Source organism: Podarcis bocagei (assembly GCF_964188305.1).
Source record: "Podarcis bocagei genome assembly, chromosome: 5".
NCBI classification, from domain to species: domain Eukaryota; kingdom Metazoa; phylum Chordata; class Lepidosauria; order Squamata; family Lacertidae; genus Podarcis; species Podarcis bocagei.
Genome location: NC_138129.1, coordinates 45,099,959 through 45,122,961, shown reverse-complemented (window position 1 = coordinate 45,122,961; position 23,003 = coordinate 45,099,959). Strand labels below are relative to the sequence as shown.

At 42.9% G+C, this 23,003-nt stretch overlaps 1 protein-coding gene across 3 annotated transcripts in view; it reads right to left on the bottom strand.

The window, feature by feature from the left end:
- FMOD (fibromodulin) overlaps positions 1 to 23,003 on the bottom strand; it is an 84,374-nt gene that overhangs the window by 13,617 nt on the left and 47,754 nt on the right. The window contains exons 1-2 of one of the 3 annotated variants that reach the window (XM_081193557.1): positions 10,477 to 10,562; positions 3,376 to 4,387 (exon numbers count right to left, since the gene is read on the bottom strand). In XM_081193557.1, the coding sequence (XP_081049683.1) occupies positions 3,376 to 4,363 (988 nt within the window). In that variant the 5' untranslated portion in view covers positions 4,364 to 4,387; positions 10,477 to 10,562. Of the gene's footprint in view, positions 1 to 3,375; positions 4,388 to 7,392; positions 7,636 to 10,476; positions 10,563 to 23,003 lie in introns of those variants that run through there. The other 2 variants (XM_081193556.1, XM_081193555.1) reach the window with 2 other exon arrangements.

Genomic DNA, 23,003 nt, shown 5'->3' with positions numbered 1-23,003 from the left:
TCTTTTTGCTCTGCAGCATTCCTCATTTACTATGGAAAAAAGCAAAGGTCTTCTGAGAAACTCATTAAAAAACTTTAAAGGTCAGCTACAGAATGGTTTGAAAAATGAGTGAATAAATAAAGAGAAATCCAGAGAGATTGCCTCGTTGCCACACAGATTTGAAGCAAAACACTGAGACAAGTGCAATACTTGTCAAGCTGTTCCAAGTGCAAAGCTGTGCCTCTCCCTTCCCAAAACTGATGGCACCACTGTTTGATTAAACAGAGCAGAGTCAGCCTTTTTTGTGAGGAGCCTAAGTCTTGGCAAGTTCAACAGGTGCGAACCAACCAATAGGGAATGTATTTCTCTTCAGACCAGGAGTGGTGAACCTGTGTCCATCTGAGTGTTGTTTAATCAAACTATCATCAGCCCTGACAATTGGCTTTGCTGGCTGGGGCTGGTGGGATATGGCATCTAAAAATATCTGGAGGGACACAGGCTCCCCACTCCCTGTTCTAGACATGTGGTTTTTCAAAATACGTCCAGTTGATATGTATGTGGTTTGGACTCCATGCAAATCTGGAGCTAAATAACAAAATGATGTAAAGAAAACTGATTAATTTTAGAAATGCCATCACTCTTGAAAGCATCAGTTTTCTTCATGCAGTACCCAGACTCATCTGCAAAGGATCTCCAAATAAAAGAGCTTTGTAAGTAAATAACTGTAAGTACTAGTAGCCATTTGTGGACTCATGCTATAAAAACATGCCATCTCCACATAACTTAAGATCACACCCTCTAACTCTCCAAGGATAGTAGTCAATAATAATTGCAAGGGAGATCGACAGTTGCTAAGGTTATTTCTTTGCATGGGCTACATTCGGACATAATACTAAACCATGGTTTATTGTATCAGCTTCCAGGTTCTCACATTTCCTCTTCACATGCAATAGAAGTAAATTTGAAGCATTTGCTCACATTATGTAACACACTGTAATTTCCTATTTTGTGTGAATATAGAACCTCTGATATGTACAAACTAAGATATCCAACTAATTACGGACTCTTCCAGATGTGGCCATTTTAGCAGCACCTAAACACTGCTGAAAGTGGCATACAAATTCTGCTTTCAGACTTTTCTCCCATACAAAATTATTCTTTTTCACCTGCTCTAGGACTCTGATTCTATAGGGCTAATGGTTCTACAAGAACCCTGTTGTAGGAAGGGTATAAAATGTTAACCATTTGATGAGAATTCCAATGTAGATGAAAGATTAAAGGCAGCTAGAGCTGCAGTCCTATGTACATTTATTTTGAAGGAATTCTTATTACACTGCGGATTACTTCTGAATAAAAATGCACAGCAGTACTTCTCAAGTCCTGGAGAATGAAGCAAAACCAATAATTGGTCTGAAGGCTTAACACCATGATCCTTCAACAGATATGCAAAGCTAGGTCAATCAAAAATGGAATTGATTCTTATGTGACAAATTAATCTTCATTTTAAGTTGAAGAAGTTGTTTTGCTCTCTATCTAATCTGCATTACACAAACTTACTTATTTTGCTCCTTTTTTGTGGTCATCATTTTAAGACACCCATGTGTACATGGGAGCAGAATACCACCCATTATATTTCACCTATTGCATGGCTCTTTTTTCCATATGCTCATTTCTCCTTGAAACATGAGCATGTCCCTGGCATCTATGATGACTGGCACCATGTTGAACAATCATATGCTAGATGCTAAAAATTAATAATAACGCAGCAATAAGCCCCACCTAAAAGGAAGTTGCCACTTGGTGTTGGAACCATATTCTTTCTTGTATTGATCACAGCATGGTAGGAAAATGCATATAGAAAGGAAACACTGTGGGCAAAGGCAGGCCATATATGTGTGAGGAAGGGATGGGGTGGAACAGGGGAAGTTTTTGGTCTTTCTGGCCTCAACCACAGGGAGTGAGGTTACTCCCACTCTGTTCCTTCTCCTAGACTGGAGAAATCACATTGGCAAAAAACTGGACTCCACAGCGCCATAAGGTGTCACAGTGTTATAACGCATATAAAATGCATTTTCTTTACTAATGAAGCTGAGTCCTTAGACCAGGGATGGGGAACCTCAGGCCCAGCGGCCAAATGTGGTCCTCCTGTCCTTTCAATCTGGCCCTTGGGACTTTCCCCAAGACCCCCGACCCCAATCTCAGCCATATCCTTTCTACCCAGGCCACACACCTCACTGGCCCTCCTTTGCACCCTCCTTGAATGCTTTCCCTGGCTGGAATGTGCCCTTGAACACAGATATTGCTTCTTGCTTGCCTGGATAGACAATAGAGGGGTGTTTGTAAGTGTGTAGAAGCTAGCTTACAGCACGTAGGTAAGATTCACATTGGTTACTCTGCTCACTTTTGCCTCTGCCCACCACTGGCATGTGGCCCTCAGAAGGTTGCCCAGAAGACAATGTGGCCCTTGGACTGAGCAAGTCATGGATGCTTTAGCTGAGATCCCAGCATTGCACAGGATTGGACTAGATGACCCTTGGGGTCCCTTCCAACTCTACAGTTCTATGATTGTAAAGGTCCCCTGGTTTGGTTTTCTCTCCCTGCCTCTCTCCTAGCCCCTGACTCACCTCTCTGTTATTCCCCCCACCCCATGTAGCCCCTTTCTCTTAGAGGGCCCCTTTCCACGCCTTTTATCCATTTCTTTTCAGCTGTGTCCACTTCTTGGGGCCCTTGCTAGTCCATTACCCATGAGGCGGTTCTCTTGGGATCATGAGAACTGGTTGATGGGAAGGTGGCAGGGAACAAATATCTGCCTGTCTGCTCCTCCATGGCAGGGCTACTGGTTCCCAAACAGTTCCTCTCACTGCCTTCTGCTTCTGCCGTAACCTGCTTGAGGATCTAGGGGCTTTGGAAATGTGGGGATGCCCTTTGACAGACAGACACACAGACACAGACACAGACACAGACACAGACACAGACACAGACACAGACACACACACACACACACTGTACCATGTGGCCTAGGAATCCAGAGACAGGAACAAAACTCACTGTTCTTGGTTTCAACTACTCTGCTCTCATTTTGTGATTTAACAATGACACTGTTTTTCCAAAGAGCCAAGAGGGCAGAGGGCAGGCCAGGGGTGGGGAATCTGTGGTCCTCCAGATGTTGGACTCCAACTTCCACCAGCCCCATCAACCATGGCCAGTGGTCAGGGAATGTGGCAGATGTCATTCAGCAACATCCAGAGAGACACTGGTCCCTAATCTAGATTCTCCAAATCACTTTACTCTGTTTTAGCCATTAAAAAATAGCTTGCATATTGTGTTCCAATACAACTTTAAAATCACTAAAATGCAACTCTAAAATCACTCAACATCCAGAATGCTGTTGCTCACCATTTATTTTGTTTCCTTGGAGATAGAGATTCTCGAGGCTTGTACTGACTCGTGGTATCTTCTGAAGCCTGTTGTACGAGAGATCTAGCTCCAGGAGGTTACTTGCATTAAAAGCATTGGGGGAGACTCCTTCATTTGTCAGGCTATTATGAGAAAGACGTACATAGAGCAACTTGGGGGAGACTTTGAAGAAATCATCGGGGATAGTTTGTATGTGATTATACTCCAGATACAGCTGCTCCAAGGCAATCGGAAGGCCATCGGGGACTCTCCTGAGCTGGTTATAGCTCAGGTCTGCAAGAATCAAAGACTTCAACCCCTTGAGGTTTGAACCAATTTCATGGATCTGGTTGTGGCTGAGATAGAGGGCGGTGAGGTTCTCTAGGCCTTCAAGAGCATTGGATGGCACCTTGGAGATTTGATTATAAGCCAGGTGAAGCTCTCGCAGTGACCGTGGTAAAGGGGTAGGCATCTTGGTCAAGTTGTTGTGGTCAAGGTATAGCCTCTCTAGGTTCTTGAGCTTGGCAAAGACCTTCTTTCCCATTTTCTCACTGGTTATTTGATTGCCATGCAACGCAAGCCACTCTAGGTTGGTAGCATTGTCAAAGGCTCCCTCTTGGATAGCCCCAATTTGGTTGTTCTGGAAGTAGGCGTATTTCATCCGGGAAGGCACAAAAGGAAGATATCTGAGGTTGCGAGAGTCACAATACATAGCAGAAGAGAAGTTGGGTGGGCATTCACATTCTTGGGGGCATTCCCTGGAAACAGGTGGTTCAGGGACAGGCTCCCCAACAGAGGACCCAGCTGGCACATAAGAGTAAGAAGAATATGGGGGAACCTCATCTTCATAATATGGAGAATAGCTGTAAGAAGAGGATTGGCTGCGTAAATAGTGCTGTAGCCAGGCCATGTCCTCATACTGATCGTCGTACTGGCTCAAGGACACTCGGCAGAGGCCAACTATAATCAGAACAGAAGCCCAGTGCATTATTGCCACAAGCTTTGGACCAACCTAAAGAAAAAGGTGCAACAAGGAAGAGGGAAAAATCAACCACAGAAAATGTTAACTCAGGGATACACAAATTAAATAGCAGTCACAAACGTATGTTAAGGGGGCTGAGGCTTCACACATGCATTAAGCATGATTGATTTCCATTGATTTCTGCACAGGGCCAGTTTATGCAATCAAGATAATCAAGCAGTAAAGCTTTTCAGGTCAGGCTACAGGTACATATGTATATAATACACAGCTATTTAACAGGCAGAATTGCATGCTTACATGTTCCTCCTTCCCCTACTCACAGCAAAGGCTCAAAAGTTTTAGGTGCTAGCTTTATACCTACCAGGAAGTTTTCCTCCCTTCATGGGGGAGCATTCAACCCCACCCTGAAATGATGCAGCCCAAGAAAGAGTCACCGCTTCATTCTGCTGGGTGTGGAAGCTGCCTCTGACACCATAGAAGGGAGACTAATTTTCAGTGGACCCAGGTGAGCAAGACAATGACTGAAGGACTTGCCCAAGGCCATAGAACAGATGACTAGCCCAGCAGAAACAGAATTCAGAATGTGGACCTTGCAGTGAAATGTTTGGGGGGTTCACTTAAAAGTAGAAGAGACACATTTGTGACGTGACTGAGCCTTCAAGCCCATATAGTACTTTTAGCATTTGGATTACAATGTCTGAAACAGCAGCCACTTTAAGTTTCATGTTGCTAACTCTGCAGTCCAGCGATTGTCCATAGAACCTCACAGAATGGTTTCCATGCTTCTATAGTGTACAATCCTGCTTATTTCCATGCTTATTTTGATGTACAATCCTGTGGCCTGCTACTGACGTGTGTTTGTAGCTTCTTGCTTTAAAATCCTGGCACAGGAGACAAAGAAGCTATAGTCTACTGGCTTCTATGATCCATTCCTCAGCCGGTGTGCTGGCTCCCTGGCATAGCACTCCCACTGCAAGAAACAAGGATGGAAGCCCCGGTGGCAGAGCTATAAGGGCATCTTCAAATGAAAAGCCTAAGGGAGCTTTTGAGTCCTAATGACACAAGTCCCACTGTATAAGTCCACAGAATTCTTTATATATTGAAAATTGGTTTTCTTTAAAATACAGTTACAAATAAATTATTATCTTAGTGCTATATAACCAAAATCAGCCTCTGTACAGTTATATATGCTATAACATATTTTAGGCTTCCAACGGATAGATCTTTTGAATAATTTGCTCAAGTATGTAAAAACTTATAAGAAAGGTTTCCCAGTTCTGTACACTACATCATCAGCATCACCATTATTAAGGTTATTATTAGACAGTAAGATTTGCCATAATAGCATACTAATAATACTTTGATTCCCATTCAACAGCTGTAGGAAATTGTAAGCTTCAACCAGTTTAAGTTCTAATACTCTATGCATGAGCAGTACATTAGGGAGCACTAAGCCTCTAAAGAAGTTCAAAAGAATCGCAGAAAAGCAGTGAAGGGTACAAGGTTCTTCATGTGCACAAAGCATTCAGACCCTGAGAGTTCTCCAATGGGACATAACCCTGTTTTCCTCCTCCTCCTATGTGCTGGCATCACACCAGGTTATTATGGGGAATGGGATGTTTCTGCACGCCCTCCTCATCCCTTTCCCTACAGCTCTCCCCTTTCTGCTTAATCAATTGTGCCCTGTGAGGATTCCCACCCCCAATAAAGAGAAGGTCCATACCTGATTTGATCTTTAAAAGAGAAATGGAAGAATAAAAATAAAATGTTTACAATGAAGAAGGAGAAAATTACACACACACACACACAGAGAGATAGAGAGCCATAAAATGGCAGTGAAAAGGGCCACTTGCCAATCAATGCCTACAATATTTATGCAGCCACTTTCCACACGCCACTCACATAGATGAACTTGCTAGGAGGGAGGGGTGGGCATTTTCCAAGCAACAAAAAAATATATTACTCCTTGAGTTCTGAGCGGGCGAAAAATATCCCTACAAAAGAAGTACTACTTGGAAGAATCCCAGTCAGTTTCTGAATACCGGCTATCTATTTGCTATATACACACACTCAGGCAAACACTGAATAGAAAGACCTTCCTTTTATTTGCATGTACGTGAGCACCTGCAACTGTATTTGGAAAATTACAAAGAGCGTTTAGATTCTGTACACTGGAGAAGCTTGGCATGCAGGCAGCTCTTCAGAAAGCACCACTCATACCACCCAGTGTCACTTTGCCTGAAAAAATAAAACATTCCTCGCCTTGCTTGGAAAACGGACACATTCCACATCTCTCTCCATCAAAAAATCAACTGTCTACCACTCCACTATTGAATGCCCATCTTTATAAGCAGCTCTGGAAAGGTCTCTGTTCCACCAGGGTGCTCCTAGAGGTTAGCTCTTGCCTGATGGTTCTGCTTAAGAGCCACATTTCTGGGAAATTCATTTCCATCGGTTGCACACTTTCTAGGTGTCCTTCCACAACCACACTGGCTAAGGAAGACTCATAATAGTCATTAAACTAAAGGAACACATTTAATTTTTTTTCAATCCTCTGAACTGAGATTCTGATCCCTTAGGTAGAACATTGCAGAGTTGATGTCTCAGTGATAATCTTCACATACTAGTCATAATTCAGAGTTAACAATTCTTATTTCCTCCCCCTGGTTTCATTTTCACCAATATGCACTACACTTTGATGCAAATGATGCAGCCAGGTACACAGTGTCCCGGGCATAAACTGGAGGGAGGCAAAAGGATCTGGCAAGATGGTGTGTGTGTGTGTCTCATCTTGCCTCCCACTGCCAAGAATTTCACAAATTATGGAGGAAGAGAAGTCATGATTAATGAGGTCAAAATGTTCCCTTCCCCAATAATCAAAACAGGTCTGTACCCTTGCTACTCATCCTATTGCATGAGCTGCTCACATGCTGACCTCCTAAGTTAGCACAATGCTGCCATTGCATTTGGCCCATTTGCACCAGGGATTGCTGAAACATCCTCTCACAAAATATGCAATTCAGAAATCAACTCACCTAGATTCAGAGACACCTTTTCCCACAGCTTCAGAGTTTGCCTGTGTGATCCTCTTGTGTATTATGGAGCATGTAGGTGCAAGTTTCAACTTGCCAAGGTTGGTACCCGCCCAGATTCCTGATCAAATATTGTGCTGGAAGACCATGGGCTCTGCTGTGATGTTTTTTGGAGTGACCTCCAAGCAGCAGGCAGTTTGCAAAGCAGAGTGAAAAGACCTTAAAGTTGCTTGGCGTTATAAATAACTACATCTCTCTCTCTCTCTCTCTCTCTCTCTCTCTCTCTCTCTCTCTCTCTCTCTCTCCTTTTTCCTCGCACAGGGTTTGGCACTTCTAGTCTCTCTTTCTGTTTAACAAGTTAGTGGAACCCTGGTTGTTGTTTTTAACAGACTCTTGCTATTGCTGCCTGTATTTCCCATCAAGAAGAGGCAAAGAAGTTGGAATGAAAAAAATATATATCCAGATCTGGCGATGGAGCCGAAAATGTGAAAATAAATTGTGCTGTTTAGAAATGAAGTCTCTTTTCATCCATGCAAATAGAGGCTAAAGCTACAGAAACCTGTAGTTCTGCAAGTGGCAATGTATTTGGGGGAAAATATGCAGCAGAATCTGGCATTTCGGTATTAACATTTCTCAAGAAAATGCCTACAGCTACAGGTTGCAATGTCCCAATACCCATCAGTTTCACGTGATCTCCCCATGACATACACAACACTATTCCTGACCTTAGATTCTCCCAACTCTTTGCCACACTGGCTATCACTACTCCAGACCGGTCTCTATTCAAATGTTCTATAGCAAATTCTTTAGTTAACCCAGAAAATAATAGCTCTTTGTGGTAGCAGAAAAAGTGGTCTTTGCTTTCAGACAGCATATTGAATCAGCCAGAGCAGTAAACCACCCAACAGACAAATAACATCTAAGAACCAAGCCCTGAATATAACACAGTGCCAGATCTGCCTTTCATCCTAGTTGGCAGCAGTGTTACTGGGCCTAATAATGCTAGTCATGCTGTCAAAGAATCACATGAGCATCCTTCAGAGTGCTCTATGTTGCCTCCTGCCCACAATGCACCACGGAGGCCAGATGCAAAAGAAATCAGGGTTCCAGCACTTTTAAGAGCTGTGCAAAAGAAGGAATTTCAGAAAGTGTAGCTTGCATGGCAAGTGTGCCACTCTCGTCTGCAATTCCCATCTAAATTCAGATCTTATAGCTCTAACACCAGGTCAATTTGTTTTGTTTGTTGCTGCTTTTTGTAACATCTGGCTTGAAGGTTTCTGGAGAATCAAAAGCTTGCTTCTATTTTGTGACGTTGTGATCCACCCAAAGAACGTTTTTGCATTAACTTTGTTTATTCATCACAACACCTCATCAGTGTGTGAATGTAACCAACTACCTTTCTACTTTAATGTAACCTGATAACACCAATATAAATGTAAATATTATATATTTCCCCATAAATTATGTTTCTGAAGGAGGAGGGCCATTTCACGTATGTGTAAAATATTTTCCACGTCCAAATACCTGCTAATTTACAGTAGACACATTTAAGGAACAGAAAGGAAAATCAGCTTCTCCCTTTTATTCACCAGAGTTGGCCCAGATAGGATGGAGCTGGGGCATTTTTGTGGTCTGCATACTGGAACCCCAAGGCCCAGGGCACCTTATATAAGCTCCAGTAATTAATTGGGACGTAAGTGTATTTTAACCTGTAACTCAATTGTACTGATTAACAGTGTTTTGCTCTCCACCTTTCCTCAAGTGGTAAGGAAGTTTGAGTAGCAGCCTTTTAGATGGCTGTTCCCTTCCGAGAAGAGCCATAGGGCTTATCCACACTTACATTTTGTCCTCCTCTTTCCAGGCACAGGTTTGCACTTTGAAGCTCCATGTCTAAGCTCACTTTTGTTGTTGCTCCAGAGCTTTCCCCACAAACCCCCCCCACTATTTAAAGCTGAAGCGCAACAAACAGCAATTCAGGTTTTCTGTGGCTTGTTGTTTGCTCCAATTCAGATTTAAAGAGTGGGTTTTCATTGAGAAAGCTCTGGAGCAAATAATAATAATAATAATAATAATAATAATAATAATAATAAAAAATAAAATAATAATAATAATAATAATAATAATAATAATAATAATAATAATAATAATAATGTGAATAAGCCCTTATGAATAAGCCCTTATGCTGTGTACACATTACGGCTTACTCCAGCATACTCTCACTGCTGGTATTTGAAGCTGAGTCGATATAACATTAGCCACAATCCATGATTATTCTGTGGCTCCTTGAGAACTACTCCTGTTTGATGGGCTTTCCCTCAAATCAGGTTCAATCCAATTTGAAAATGGAAGCCAGTTAAGCAGAGATGTGTATACCTCAGGCAACCATTGCACACATGCAGACGACCACTTCAGTGAATTGGAGTGTGGTGCAGGGGAAACAAATCATGTAATGAGTATCAAATGAAGACATCTACCTCTTCGCGGGTCTGTACAAGTAACTTAAGAATGTGACTTGAAATGTTAATGTGTTTCAAGCTGCTGATGTGTACATAGCCTTAATGGCATTTCTGTTTATCTACAAACATCTCAGCTGAGCAGGGTGAGGGAGTTGCAAGCAGCTGGTGCTTAAGACTGGGCTAATCTTTAAAGCAGCACCAGTTCCCCAAAAGCAATAGCATGCCTTTGCAGCTGCAAAAATGAAGTCTTGTCTCTTTTACTAGCCACATTTCAAATGGTAAAGCAGTTTCGCTCTGGATTGCAAAAACTGGCCATCCAAGTCCACTCAGCAAGCATCTTTTACTAGCAACCTATACAGAAGCTGGAAGAAATTGCCATCCTTTTTTGCTGACACACAACCTGATAGCATTCTTTCCATAGATTAAAGCTTGCAGCCTTGTTATAAACATTCCAATACACTAATGTCTAAGGTAAATGCTTAACAAACTCAACTGCTATATTAACCAGCACAGTAAGGTAAAACAAAAACAACCCATTTCTTAGTGCTAAATGTCCTCATCTGTCATTATGCTTTCTAAAGCCAGGATTTTCAAAGTGTGAGACTTGCCTCCCACTGGACATTCAGCTCACCTCCAACTACACACAACTCTCTCTTTAGTTGTACCTTTGGACCGATCAAAGAGGTGGATGGCTGATTGACTTGCTTCTCTGGTCTGCTCAATCCTTGGTGCTGTGTTTTCTTCCTTCAGTAGATGTTGGCAGGGTTGGAAGGATTTTAAAGTGCTTTATTCTCTTCTGGAGATCTCCCCTTGAGGAATTTAAGTGCACACTCTCCCTCTCTTTCAGAATGGGTGTCTTCTTTGATCTCTTTGCCCCCTGTGGAGGTGGGACTGACCAATATCAGCTGAACTGTATTTATACTGTCTCTGCTGAGGATGCTCAAACAACCCATTCCTTTATTTTTAAGTAATTCTCTCTCTGTGGGTTACTTCTTTTAATTCATCATCAGTGCCCCAGTAATTGTTTTTGTGCTCCTGCAAATATTTCTATTACTTATGAAGTTAAATTAAATTAAATTTATATCCTACCTTTCCTCTCTTAGGGCATACATGGTCCTCCTCATCACAACAAGAAGTTAGGCTAGTATGTGCTCTTTGAATTCTCATTGAATATCAAAAAGTGAACTAACTTCATCTGTCACTGTATCTGAAGACATGTGCATGTATATGGGTATGTAATCTTTCTGCCATTAACACCATGTAGAGTAATTATAGTAATTTGGCACAGGTACACCCCAATATTGTGGAGTGTTTGGAAGGCAGTTCTTCTCCACTTGCCAAATGCAAAAGACTTGATTCTTGTTCTGGAGTAGTGTGAGGAAAAAGAGAAAACAATGTCTGGATAATAATTTCTAAGTTTGCTTGTTCATTCATTCATTCATTCATTCATTCATTCATTCATTCATTCCCTGCCCTTTTCCCTGACTGGGACTCAAGGCAGCCAACAAATAAAATAAGAACAGCTAAAAACCTAGGGAGGAATAATTAAAAATGATTAAACATTAATAGAAAAAGCAGATCAGATAACGTAGTTTCCTGTAGATAAAAGGAATTGTTGCTCAGCACATGGGGGTAATGCAAGAAAGGCCCCCAACTCTTAAAAATGTGGAGCTGAAAATTATTAGTCGCATAAATGGATAATATAAACCAGCATGAACGTAACTTCCAGGGCCTTTAACACCCTCCCCCTGAAATAAAATCTTCTCTTTGGATGGGTGGAAGAACTGCTTACCCATGGCCCACTGGCAGGGGGTCTGCGCTGTCTTTGATGTTCAGCTGCCAAGGTGGCACTTAGCCACTAGCATTCAGCAACTCAGCAAGTGAGATCAGTTGCCAGGTCACACCAGACCAGACCCAAATCCTACTCCCAAATAAACCAGCAAAGAAATTCTACAAAATTCTCCGCTCCTTCCCATAAGTGATATTAGCAACATGCCTCATTTTCAGCTCCTCCTGTAGATGGAAGTCTCAGGTTAGTGAAGTTTTAGCTCTTTTATTCCACCAGTTGTATCAGGGAGGGGTGTGCAGCAATCAGTTCAGCCAACTGCCCAACCCACCTAATGACCATTCTTTGCCCCTAACACTTCCTAACGCAGCCCTGGGTGCCCCAAATATTCAGGTCCTTTTGATGCCCTTCACCTTCTTGCTCTGTGGTTGCTGGTCCTGCTTTGAGGATCCCAAAACAGCAGGGGACCATACCCAAATAAACTCCAAAAATAACTGGATAGATAAAAAGATGGGACAATGCAGATGAGGCAATGACGAAGCAGCTGGAAGCGGACAGGAAAAAGACCGGTTGCTTCTCTTTGCCAGTCACTAGGTGACAAAGCTAATCAGGTTGCAGATACGTATACCTTCTTAATACTAACTGACTGACCGATAGATTAAATACTCACTCAGGGGTGGCCCAAGACGCTTTGGGGCCTAAGGCAAAATGTCCCACTGCAGCCCCTGTGATATGGAGGGGTGCACATGAGGCTCTGCAAGGGCTTCCCCTCAAGGAAAGCCTCACCTTGCAAAGCCTCACCAACAGGGGGGAGGCAAACTCTGCAAGCATATCTGGAATGCCTCCCTCTCCCTGAGGTGGTTAGGGCACTTGTGGGGGCAGCACCTCTTGCAGTTCCACCACCTGAGGCAACTGCTTCACCCCACCTCATGTGTTACCCAAACCGACTTGGGATGGCTTCCACAACCGGCAACTTGTATCCATGGCGAATCCAATGAAATGACCCTTTTGCCGTGAGCAGGAATCTGACAAAGGCTGAAGAAGAAGGTCATTGTCTTGAGCTCACAACCCTTAGATGCTTCTTCATTGTTTTTGCCTTTATTGTTGTTATTGGTATTATTTTGGGAGCCTTGGAATGTCAAGGTTTGAGAACTTCTGCTTGAGAGAAATCTGGTGTTATTGTTTATCTGCACCGCAGGCTCCATCCGTCCAGGCCTCTCCCAAATTCCGTTCCATTTCCCTCCAGCTTGCCCAGGATAAGCAGTGGAGTTCACAGTCCAAGGCTATTGCCTTCTGCACGCATAATAATATATGCAATATTTTTAAAGCTCTAAGACAAAACTGTTGGCACTCTAAAAAACAAAATCTTTGATCCTGAAAATAGAAAGTTCTAAATACCAATGAATCCCAGTCATATCTGTGCTCTTTGCTCTAAGGCTTTCTTCAAAGAGTCTGACCACCCAAATCCCTTTGAAATGCTCTGAGAATTAAGAAGTCTTGATCCACATAGCTCTTGTAAAACTAATACTGTTTTCCCAGACTCTTCAAAATCCATGAAACTTTAGAACAGACATGTTGCTGGCTTCCTCCTATCACTTCACTTAGTGGTTTCCAGACTGCTTTGGGGGTTCTTTGGAAGCATACTAGGGGTTCTCCAAAGAGGAGTTCAATAATGGCAATTTAAGCTCCTACTAAAGGCAGCTTGTCAGACACTACCACTCTTCCTCTGCAATTTGCAACTGCAGGAGAGTTGGGGTGCAGTGGAGGCTAATGGAGCACTCCTCCACCAACCTCAGTCTACCCTCAGCCAGACCCTGCCTGCCTGCCTGAAGTCCAGTGGGTGGCACTTCCTCTCACCCCCTTCCACTTTAGTGTCAGAGTTTCCCCTGTTGAATTCAGCGGGGGGGGGGGGCGATATGGACAAAACCAGAATGAGTTGATTTTGCCCGTCATTGCCTCTGCCTCCACTTATTGTGCCCTACCAGTTCCAATGGGCACCAGCCTCCTCTGGCTGGGTGTGTTTTGGGTCATACTCTCAGCTCATGCAGGGCACTGGGTGCAAGACATAATGATCTGTATAAATTGGCCGTGCACCCTAGAATGACTGCTCACGTGTTCTGCAGTATATCAGGCTTGCAGGGCCTTTGGGAGCTACAGGAGTGTCTTGGCAGATGTGTCAATGCAGAAAGTGTTCTGGGTGGGTTAGATTTTATTTATTTTTGGTTAAGCCATTGCTCTACATACAGCGGTTCTCAACCTGTGGGTCCCCAGATGTTGTTGGACTACAACTCCCATCATCCCTGAGCTCTGGCCTGGGGACCCACAGGTTGAGAAAGGCTGATCTACAATGTCCACCACATTTGATATAAATGTATGGGGTGTATGACGTGGGCATTCATTGAAAGAGATGGAGTTGCGTTCGGGTTATTATAATATTATAGCCCATTGGTGTTGGAGAGTAACTAGCCAAAACAAGTCAAGAGATTTCTAAATAAGCTGCAAATAAATAGCAAGAAGTTATTTGCTTAACCTTCTTGGAGCATGAGCCTTGGAGCATGAGCCGAGTTGGGCACTGCCGTGCAGGAAATGAGCTGGAATGAATGTGCATCACTATTGCCCTGTAACATTACTGTGGTTAGTGCAAGTAGCCAGTTGTGCTGTATCTGACCTGTAAACTCTGCAGGCCATCAGAGATGGACATATTTCTGAACTGAGGGGCTTAGGAAGTGCTGAAACATTGTACCTAATTAGTAGAAGTTATTAGAACTAGATGGAACTGGATGAACCACATCTTACAGGAGTCCCCCCCCATTAAGCTTTTTGTTCAACAATAAGTAATGGTAGACATGGTTGGGGCAAACCTGTTGCCATCATATACAATTTGGACCCCAGACAATTATGTTCAAAGCAAAGAAAATAAATTAGATCAATGGGGGCCATCATAATGAGATATTTTATTCAGTCACCTTAGTGGTAAAATCCATATAGAACTGGGCTGCTGAAGATTCCATCAGGCAGAAACCAAATAAAGCTTCCTTATGAAACCTGTATTACTCAAAGGTGCTGTCCAGCAATTTCAACCCAATCTGAATCTTTTACATTGCATCCTGGTTAATTTAGTTTGTTTCAAGCTTGCCTTCAATGCTAGAAAATGGGCAGTTTTAGCTCTGTATGCATAAAACAGTTGCTTTGAATTGCTCCCCACGGTGGCTGCTTAGTTTGTCACCATATATAGAGTGTGGCAACTATTTTCAAGTGTACCAGCTCCACTTTTAGATGTGAACAGACAGATTATTCTTATACAAAAGTAGGAAAGCTTAACAATAACCATCCTCTAGCTGAATCTTCCTCTTTGACTTCTGTGCCAGTCTAGCCTGCCTCTTGATCTCCTGGTTTTTGACTTGCAAGCTCAGCCACTAAGTCCCTGCCTTGGTTTTCTTATTTACTGGCATTGTAGCCAACTAAGTTACAAGAAATTGAGCACGTAAATGTCAGCTTTGAGAAATGAAGACACACTGGGCTTTTTACCTAACCCAATGGGAAGACATTCAGCCAAGCCTTGATCAAAGGTTGACTCATGATCAACACCGCTACTATCCAATTTCAGCATTTTTGGAGAGGTGTTTCAAATAGGAAAGATATACAGATGCCAAGTTGCAACCTGGACATTTGTTTTTTATCTTCACATCCTCCAACAAAGGGAAGGATGAAGCACCCATGATTTTTCTTGTATGTTTCTCTCTCATTCCCTACTCATCCACCACTCTCCCAACTGAAGTCCATCTTAGTGCAGGAAAAGGAGGGAGGCGGACAAAAGGATCAGGGGAAAGAAAGAAAGAAAGAAAGAAAGAAAGAAAGAAAGAAAGAAAGAAAGAAAGAAAGAAAGAAAGAGGTGGGAGAAGATTGGGCTTCTCTGTCTTTTACTTCAAAGGAGGATTTACAGAATGTATTTCTGAGTTAGAAACCAGCAGCCTTGAAAAGATAAATGTCCCTCAGCCCTGCTGGCTAAACCTACCCCACCTATTGCTTGGAAACATTAGAGCTTGAGCCTATAAATACATTTCAATGAGAACTTTGCAAGCCCATGGTTGGCAAGCCCTTGTTCTTACAGGCAGCACAAACAGTTGCACTGGTTCTCAGAGGACACATAAACTTGCTAGAGCAGAGATGGGAAACCTGTGGCCCTCTGTATGTTGTTGGACTCCAAATTACATCAATCCCAGCCAGGATGGCCAATGGTTGGGGGTGATGAGAACTACAGCCTAAAAACATCTAGAAGGCCAAAGATTTTCCCATCCCAATGCTAGAGGAAGTGCAAGTTCAAATCCCAAACTTGGTATTGTGCCAAAGACACATTAACACAATTCTTTCTCTTTCTAGAAGTGTGCTTCCAAGTTATAGGTTCTAGCTGTGGCAAAGACTAGGCATCTCCTTTCAAGGAAAGGGGGAAATGCAAGCCACAATGAAATTCCTCACATAAAGATACCAAATAGCCAAACATTCCTTGAGACTATGCTAGGAAATGAATGTCAGGCTATGTGCATACATACATGTATATCTTTGCATACAGTTACGTAAATTAATTTTTGCGGATGCTCAGAGGGACCTATTTCCTTTGGGAAATGAGGAACGTCTCATTTCTGCAACAAGATTCCTGTTTATCTGTGTATGATATATAAACAATAAACTATGAACATGCCTAGACAGACATATTGGATGCAACCAAGAAACGACCAGAACAAACAGCATCAGATCTGGAGGATTTCAGGAGGAAGAAGAAAAGCAAGACTAATTAGCTTCAGACTCTGGAGACAGTTCCATGCAGGACTGTGGATAACAGGCCTCATGTTTCCTGGCTGGCTTGTCTAAATGTTTTCATCCGTGCAGACTCCTTCCTGCCAGTTCTGCTTCTCTCCGTCGTCTTTGAAATACAGAAACTCTCCTCATATTGACACTGGCAGAAAGTGTCCTTTTCCAAATACATTTGAATCACTTGAGCTCACTGAATAAATGGTGAAAGTCAGTTTCTGCAGAGGTCTACTCTGCAGACCATCATGAGGCTGCTTAAATGAAACTGTAGACATCATCATCATCATCATCATCATCATCATCATCACCCCTCCTCCCAAAGCAGACAACAAAGTACCAAAAACAATACATTCAAAATAAAACTTAATAAATAAAATATACAGTCATGTGGTTAGCATGACTAAGCCGCTTCTGGAGAACCAGAGCAGCGCACGAAACACCATTTACCTTCCCACCGGAGCGGTACCTATTTATCTCATCTAGGAGTCTTGGTTGACCACAAACTTGACATGAGCCAACAGTGTGACGCGGCAGCTAAAAAAGCCAATGCAATTCTGGGCTGCATCAATAGGAGTATAGCATCTAGATCAAGGGAAGTAATAGTGCCACTGTATTCTGCTCTGGTCAGACCTCACCTGGAGTACTGTGTCCAGTTCTGGGCACCACAGTTCAAGAAGGACACTGACAAACTGGAACGTGTCCAGAGGAGGGCAACCAAAATGGTCATAGGCCTGGAAACGATGCCTTATGAGGAACGGCTAAGGGAGCTGGGCATGTTTAGCCTGGAGAAGAGGAGGTTAAGGGGTGATATGATAGCCATGTTCAAATATATAAAAGGATGTCATTTAGAGGAGGGAGAAAGGTTGTTTTCTGCTGCTCCAGAGAAGTGGACACGGAGCAATGGATCCAAACTACAAGAAAGAAGATTCCACCTAAACATTAGGAAGAACTTCCTGACAGTAAGAGCTGTTCAACAGTGGAATTTGCTGCCAAGGAGTGTGGTGGAGTCTCCTGCTTTGGAGGTCTTTAAGCAGAGGCTTGACAACCATATGTCAGGAGTGCTCTGATGGTGTTTCCTGCTTGGCAGGGGGTTGGACTCGATGGCCCTTGTGGTCTATTCCAACTCTATGAGTCTATGATTCTATGATCTACTTGCACTTTGATGTGCTTTCAAACTGCTAGGTTGGCAGGAGCAGGGACCGAGCAGTGGGAGCTCACCCCGTCGCGGGGATTCAAACCACCGACCTTCTGATCGGCAAGTCCTAGGCTCTGTGGTTTAACCCACAGTGCCACCCGCGTCCTTTCCAGCTCGACCATACAGAGCCTCAATCCAGCCACTATCTTCTAGCTCCAGCTCTGCACTGCCCAATACGTAACATGGGAACTTTACAGAAACTCCACAAGCAATATTTTACAGCAACTCCAACCTCATGGAGTTGCTGTAAAGTTAATGGAGATGAAATATGTAAAACATTTTTAGACATTCTGCAAAGGAGACACTGTCCTGGTTTAGGTAAACTGTCTGCACACAGTGGCTTATTGACCAATTTACTGGGAAATTCAAAGGTCAGGACTGTAGTTGGAGAGTTTCCTTTTGGATTCTTTTCATTCATGACCTCAGTTTTCCCACTAATGGGCTTTTTTACCAATTCAAGCCACATTCTTGAGACAAGATTTCAGTTTTTTTAAAAAACAATTCAACAAATTCCCCAAGACAACGTGGCTACAGTTCAGACGTCATTTCCATCATAACACTGGAAATTCTGAATTCAAACAGGGTATCCACCCCCCTTTCAATAAATGCCTCCTGTGTATTAATAAGAATGTGTAACCACATTACTTGTCTAGATTTTTAGAGTCCTATGGCTCCCACAGGAAGCCATAGCACAGGTAAGGCGTTGGTAAGGAATGGTCTTTTCAGTAGGCAAGGCAAGCCCATGATCTCAGGTAGAGGACTGGGAGAGGTGCCGCCTAGCCCATCCAGCAATGCCTCCGTCTGCCTGCCTACCAGCCTGCCACTTGCCTGTTGTTCAGTGGGCCTCTGTGAGCATCACCACCACTTTGCCACTGTTCCAAAATGGTGGCAATACTCCTAAAGTGTTCCCTAAGTCTTTCTTGATGCCTAGGCTCTGAAGAAAGGTCCTTCTTCAGAATGAGTCATCGTGGGCAAGGTTTACTACTGTGGAGCCTTAAACAGGATTATCTGTTGTTGTGGCAAATATTGTTTTAGGCTTCCTAGAAGAAAACAGTATTTGCTGTCCTTGGGGCTACTACACCCACAATGCCTCAGTCTGAGGAAGGGCCTCAGAGAGATACTGTGGGATGCAATGGCTCCAGATGCTTTAGGGATGCTTGCACTGCTGCTAATGGGTTTGTCCACACTTCTGCTTCTCCCTTGAAAGTATGCGTCTGGAAAGGTTTTCTGCTTGTCCAGTGGCATAGTGTAGTTGCTGGTGCCCGGGGCAAAGCAAGTGTCTCCCTGTGGCTCTGGAATCTGGCAGGAACTCAGTCACATGGCCTCGATGAGGGAGCCTGTCATGTGGGCACCTCTCAGAATTTTGCATCCGGGGCCACCACCCCCTGCCCTCCCCCATGCAATGCCACTGGGTTTGTATGCAAAATTATTTGTATTTTAAGTTATGTATTGAACTTTAATTGTTGTAGCCTGCCCTGGGACCTTGGGGTGAAGGGTGGAATTAATAATAATAATAATAATAATAATAATAATAATAATAATAATAGTCATGTTAGCATGGAGTGGTTACATGCTGTTTCTAAGTTATCCTGCAGAAGTCCCTCCCCTCTGGGTTCTGGTATCATTGAGGAAAAAAACCATGGAAACCTCTAAGCCAGAGGTGGCTAAACTGTGGCCTTTCGTATGTTGCTGGGCTCCAACTCACATCAGCTCCAGCCGGCACAGCCAGTGGTAAGCAATGGGTGGGAGTTGGAGTCCACCAAGATCTGGAGGTCCACATATTTCCCACCTCTGCTCCAAGCACTTGTGATGTGGCAAACAATCAGAGCTGCAAGGGAAACCTAAGCCAAAGCTGAGCAAGTTATAAAGTTGGTAGTTGGGAACCTGCAGGCACCACAAAGCGTTTCTCAATGAGCTGAAAAGTTTATTTGGGGAAGGAAATGACAACCAGCCACCATTCTCCAAGTGGTGAGAAACTAGTTTGCTCATGGATGCTCTGAGCTGTCCCGTCTTAATTATAGGTCAACTCATGGACTATGGAGCCAACAGTAATTAACACTGTCTACTTTCAGATTGATTAGATGCTGGGGAAACCAGGATCACAGTTCACTAATGACAGGTCTAGGATCTCATCAAGGGGTAAGGTTGACATGAGCCATTGAGAATGTGTATTCCCCAGAGACCTTAAAAATGGGTAACAAAGGTTCTTCTTCCATGCTTCTTCTATGCCCTTCTTGACGCATTACAGCTTTTAGATTGCATGTAATGGATGTTTGTGTGTAGGCATGCCCAAGGCTTCAATCATTCACACTGTATCTTAACATAACAAAGGTTATGAAAGTGGAAGTATGATTCCTAGAATTGTACAATCTCCCTGTCCACCCCCCTTCCTCTTTGTTTCGCACAGAATGTATGGGCATCCAAATTACAATTGGCTTCCCAATCCTTAAAATATATTGGATCCAGAAAGAAAATAGGCTTTATTTTCAGACTCAACTGCATTGCAGTGTGGTCCAATAAGAGAAGTGGCATGGAGCATGGCTTTCATCTACTCCAGGGCTTCTTGATGCAGTAGTGTCTGGCAACCAATGACCATATTCTATGGAACTGTAATGGGATCAGAGGCATCATTTTCTACAAGACTGTTGTACAGTGGTACCTTGGGTTAAGTACTTAATTCGTTCCGGAGGTCTGTTCTTAACCTGAAACTGTTCTTAACCTGAAGCACCACTTTAGCTAATGGGGCCTCTTGCTGCCGCCGCACCGCTGGAGCACGATTTCTGTTCTCATCCTGAAGCAAAGTTCTTAACCCGAGGTACTATTTCTGGGTTAGCGGAGTCTGTAACCTGAAGCGTATGTAACCTGAAGCGTATGTAACCCGAGGTACCACTGTATTCTGGAATATCCTGCTGCAGAGAGTCCAGTGAAAGGGCCTCATGGTAGGCTAGAGAAGTATCAGAGGAAGATACAGGTGATCTAATGGAACATGAGGCTGAATAAGCAAAAAAAAAAAAGTTCTTTCCATAGAGACTTGAGGTTTTTTTGAATCTGTCACTCAAAGCCCTTTTCATAAAAGCAACATCTCTACAATCTTTGAAGAACCTCTGTGGCTGCCATTGATCCATTCACAAGGGAGGGGAAAGCGGCAGTGTGGCCCCTCTTTAGTAGGGTATTCCATAATTACTGCCAGTTCTTCATTCAGAATTTATCACCCAGTTCTGTGCCTGCATAGAGAGTGAGCAGTGAATAATTTGGTCTGAAGACTTCCAGCTGAGATGAAAGGTAAAATACAGCTTCTAAAGCTATAGCAATACAAGGAGGATGATGGTCTGCATGATAGTAGAGCTCAGTGTTTCAGATCTTGCTGTATTCACTAGGATATTGCAGAATCCATGAAATGGAATATAAGCTGAAGGCAGTCCTGTATCGGGAAAAATTTAATGTCTGATATTTCACATTTTTTATGTGTTGTAAGCCACCCAGAGTGGTTGGGGAAACCCAGTCAGATGGGTAGGGTATAAAAAAAAAAATTTATTATTATTATTATTAGACACATATGCATGGTATAATTGTGTGTACACCACAAAACAGGAATCAAAACAATACTGATAGTGCCATGCAAGGAGGTTTTGCCTTGAACTTCAGTGTTGTATGTGCAGAAGTCAAGGCAGAGGGAACATGCAAGGAATGACGTTTTCATATATACATGTAATGGGTTTAGGGGTTGCTCATGTGTAAGTTGACGCCACTCCTGGCTAGGTTACCTGGTTAACCCTTTTTGACTGAACAGCCTCCAGCATCATGACTGTCTCAGTCACTGGCAGAATCCGTCAGTGGGCGTTTCTTAAACCTTTTCCAGCATAAAAGTTGTTTGACGCCAAGTCTCCTACTCTCCATGCGCGGAAGTCTTCTGCGCAGGGCGGGTGTGGGCAGCGGAGTACCCATACTCTCTCCGCTGGTCTCCGGCGAAGAGTCTTGGAGCTTCCTCAATGATTCCCCCATCTGCCCCCCTTCTCCACTGGTGTTACGCTGATTTCCTTCCCCAGCAGATGAGCTGCCTCTCTCCCTACTGGGACCCTCTCCTGCATCCCTTTGGAGCCTTCCCTCTGCCTCTAGCTCCGATGGCAGTTCCCTGACAATACACAACTAATTTGGATCAATCCATCAGATTTGGTAACCTGATCTCGTATTCACACTGATCTGGGAATAAATCCCATTGAAAAGGTCTTACTTCTGAGCAGATGTGTACAGTATTACACTGTAAAATAGGTTCATGGGGTAGTTAGGTTGAAGTACTATACATTAAGTAGGTGTCTTATGATTGCAGTTTTTAAAAATAAGACTAGATTGTTTCCATGGCTCTTTTTATTTGACTTATGAGGACATCAGTGGCAAGTCTGCAATAGTACAACACAGCAGTCCACATCTAATAACTTCAGCCCTTCAGTGCCCAATATATGGTTTTACTACACTAAAAACCTATGATCTTGATTTATAGGCAGGTGTTTTCTCACTTTGGTGTGTGGGATAAAATCAGTTTGCTCTTCCACCCACATAGAAACTAGCAAATACAAATGAAGGGGAACTAGTGATATTTACAACGATGCCTGGAAAAGCAAACAGAGTCTCATGGCCTCTTAAACACTAACATATTTTATGGCATAATAATAGTAGTAATGATAATGATAATTTATTTCTTATACTCCATCTAACTGGGTTGCAGCAGTCATTCTGGGCAGCTTCCAACAAAAATATAAATAAAGAAAAAGAAAAAAGCACAAAACTACCACATTAAAAGCTTCCTGAAACAGGGCTACCTTCAGATATCTACAAATCTATCTATCTCTATCTATATCTATCTATCTATCTATCTATCTATCTATCTATCTATCTATCTATCTATCATCTATCTATCTATCTATCGAGTGGTTTACCTTTTTTTACATCTGCTGAGAAATAATGTATTAAAATGTATTAAATCAGGGGAAATGGCTTCCTAAAATACATATATAATTGAAAATAGCATATCATAACACATATATTAGGAGAAATATACATCTGAGAGCATATTGCCAATAATATAGGCATTTCTTGTTTACTCTGTGCCCTAATATAGGCATTTCCTATACTGTTTTGTCTGAAGAACTTTGCCACAAGATTCAATAAAGTGTGAATTTTGAATGACTGCAGCATTTCAATTTGCATCTTGGCTCAGGAAGTGTAAATTGGGAATGTTTGCATTAAAATGTCAACCAGATGTATTTCTCCTCTGATCCCTAATTCCTCTTTGGGTTTTGCAAGCTTGGCACGCATTATCTCTGCTGAAAAAGTGCCAGGTGACAAGATTTTCAAATCCTGCCACCTGCAC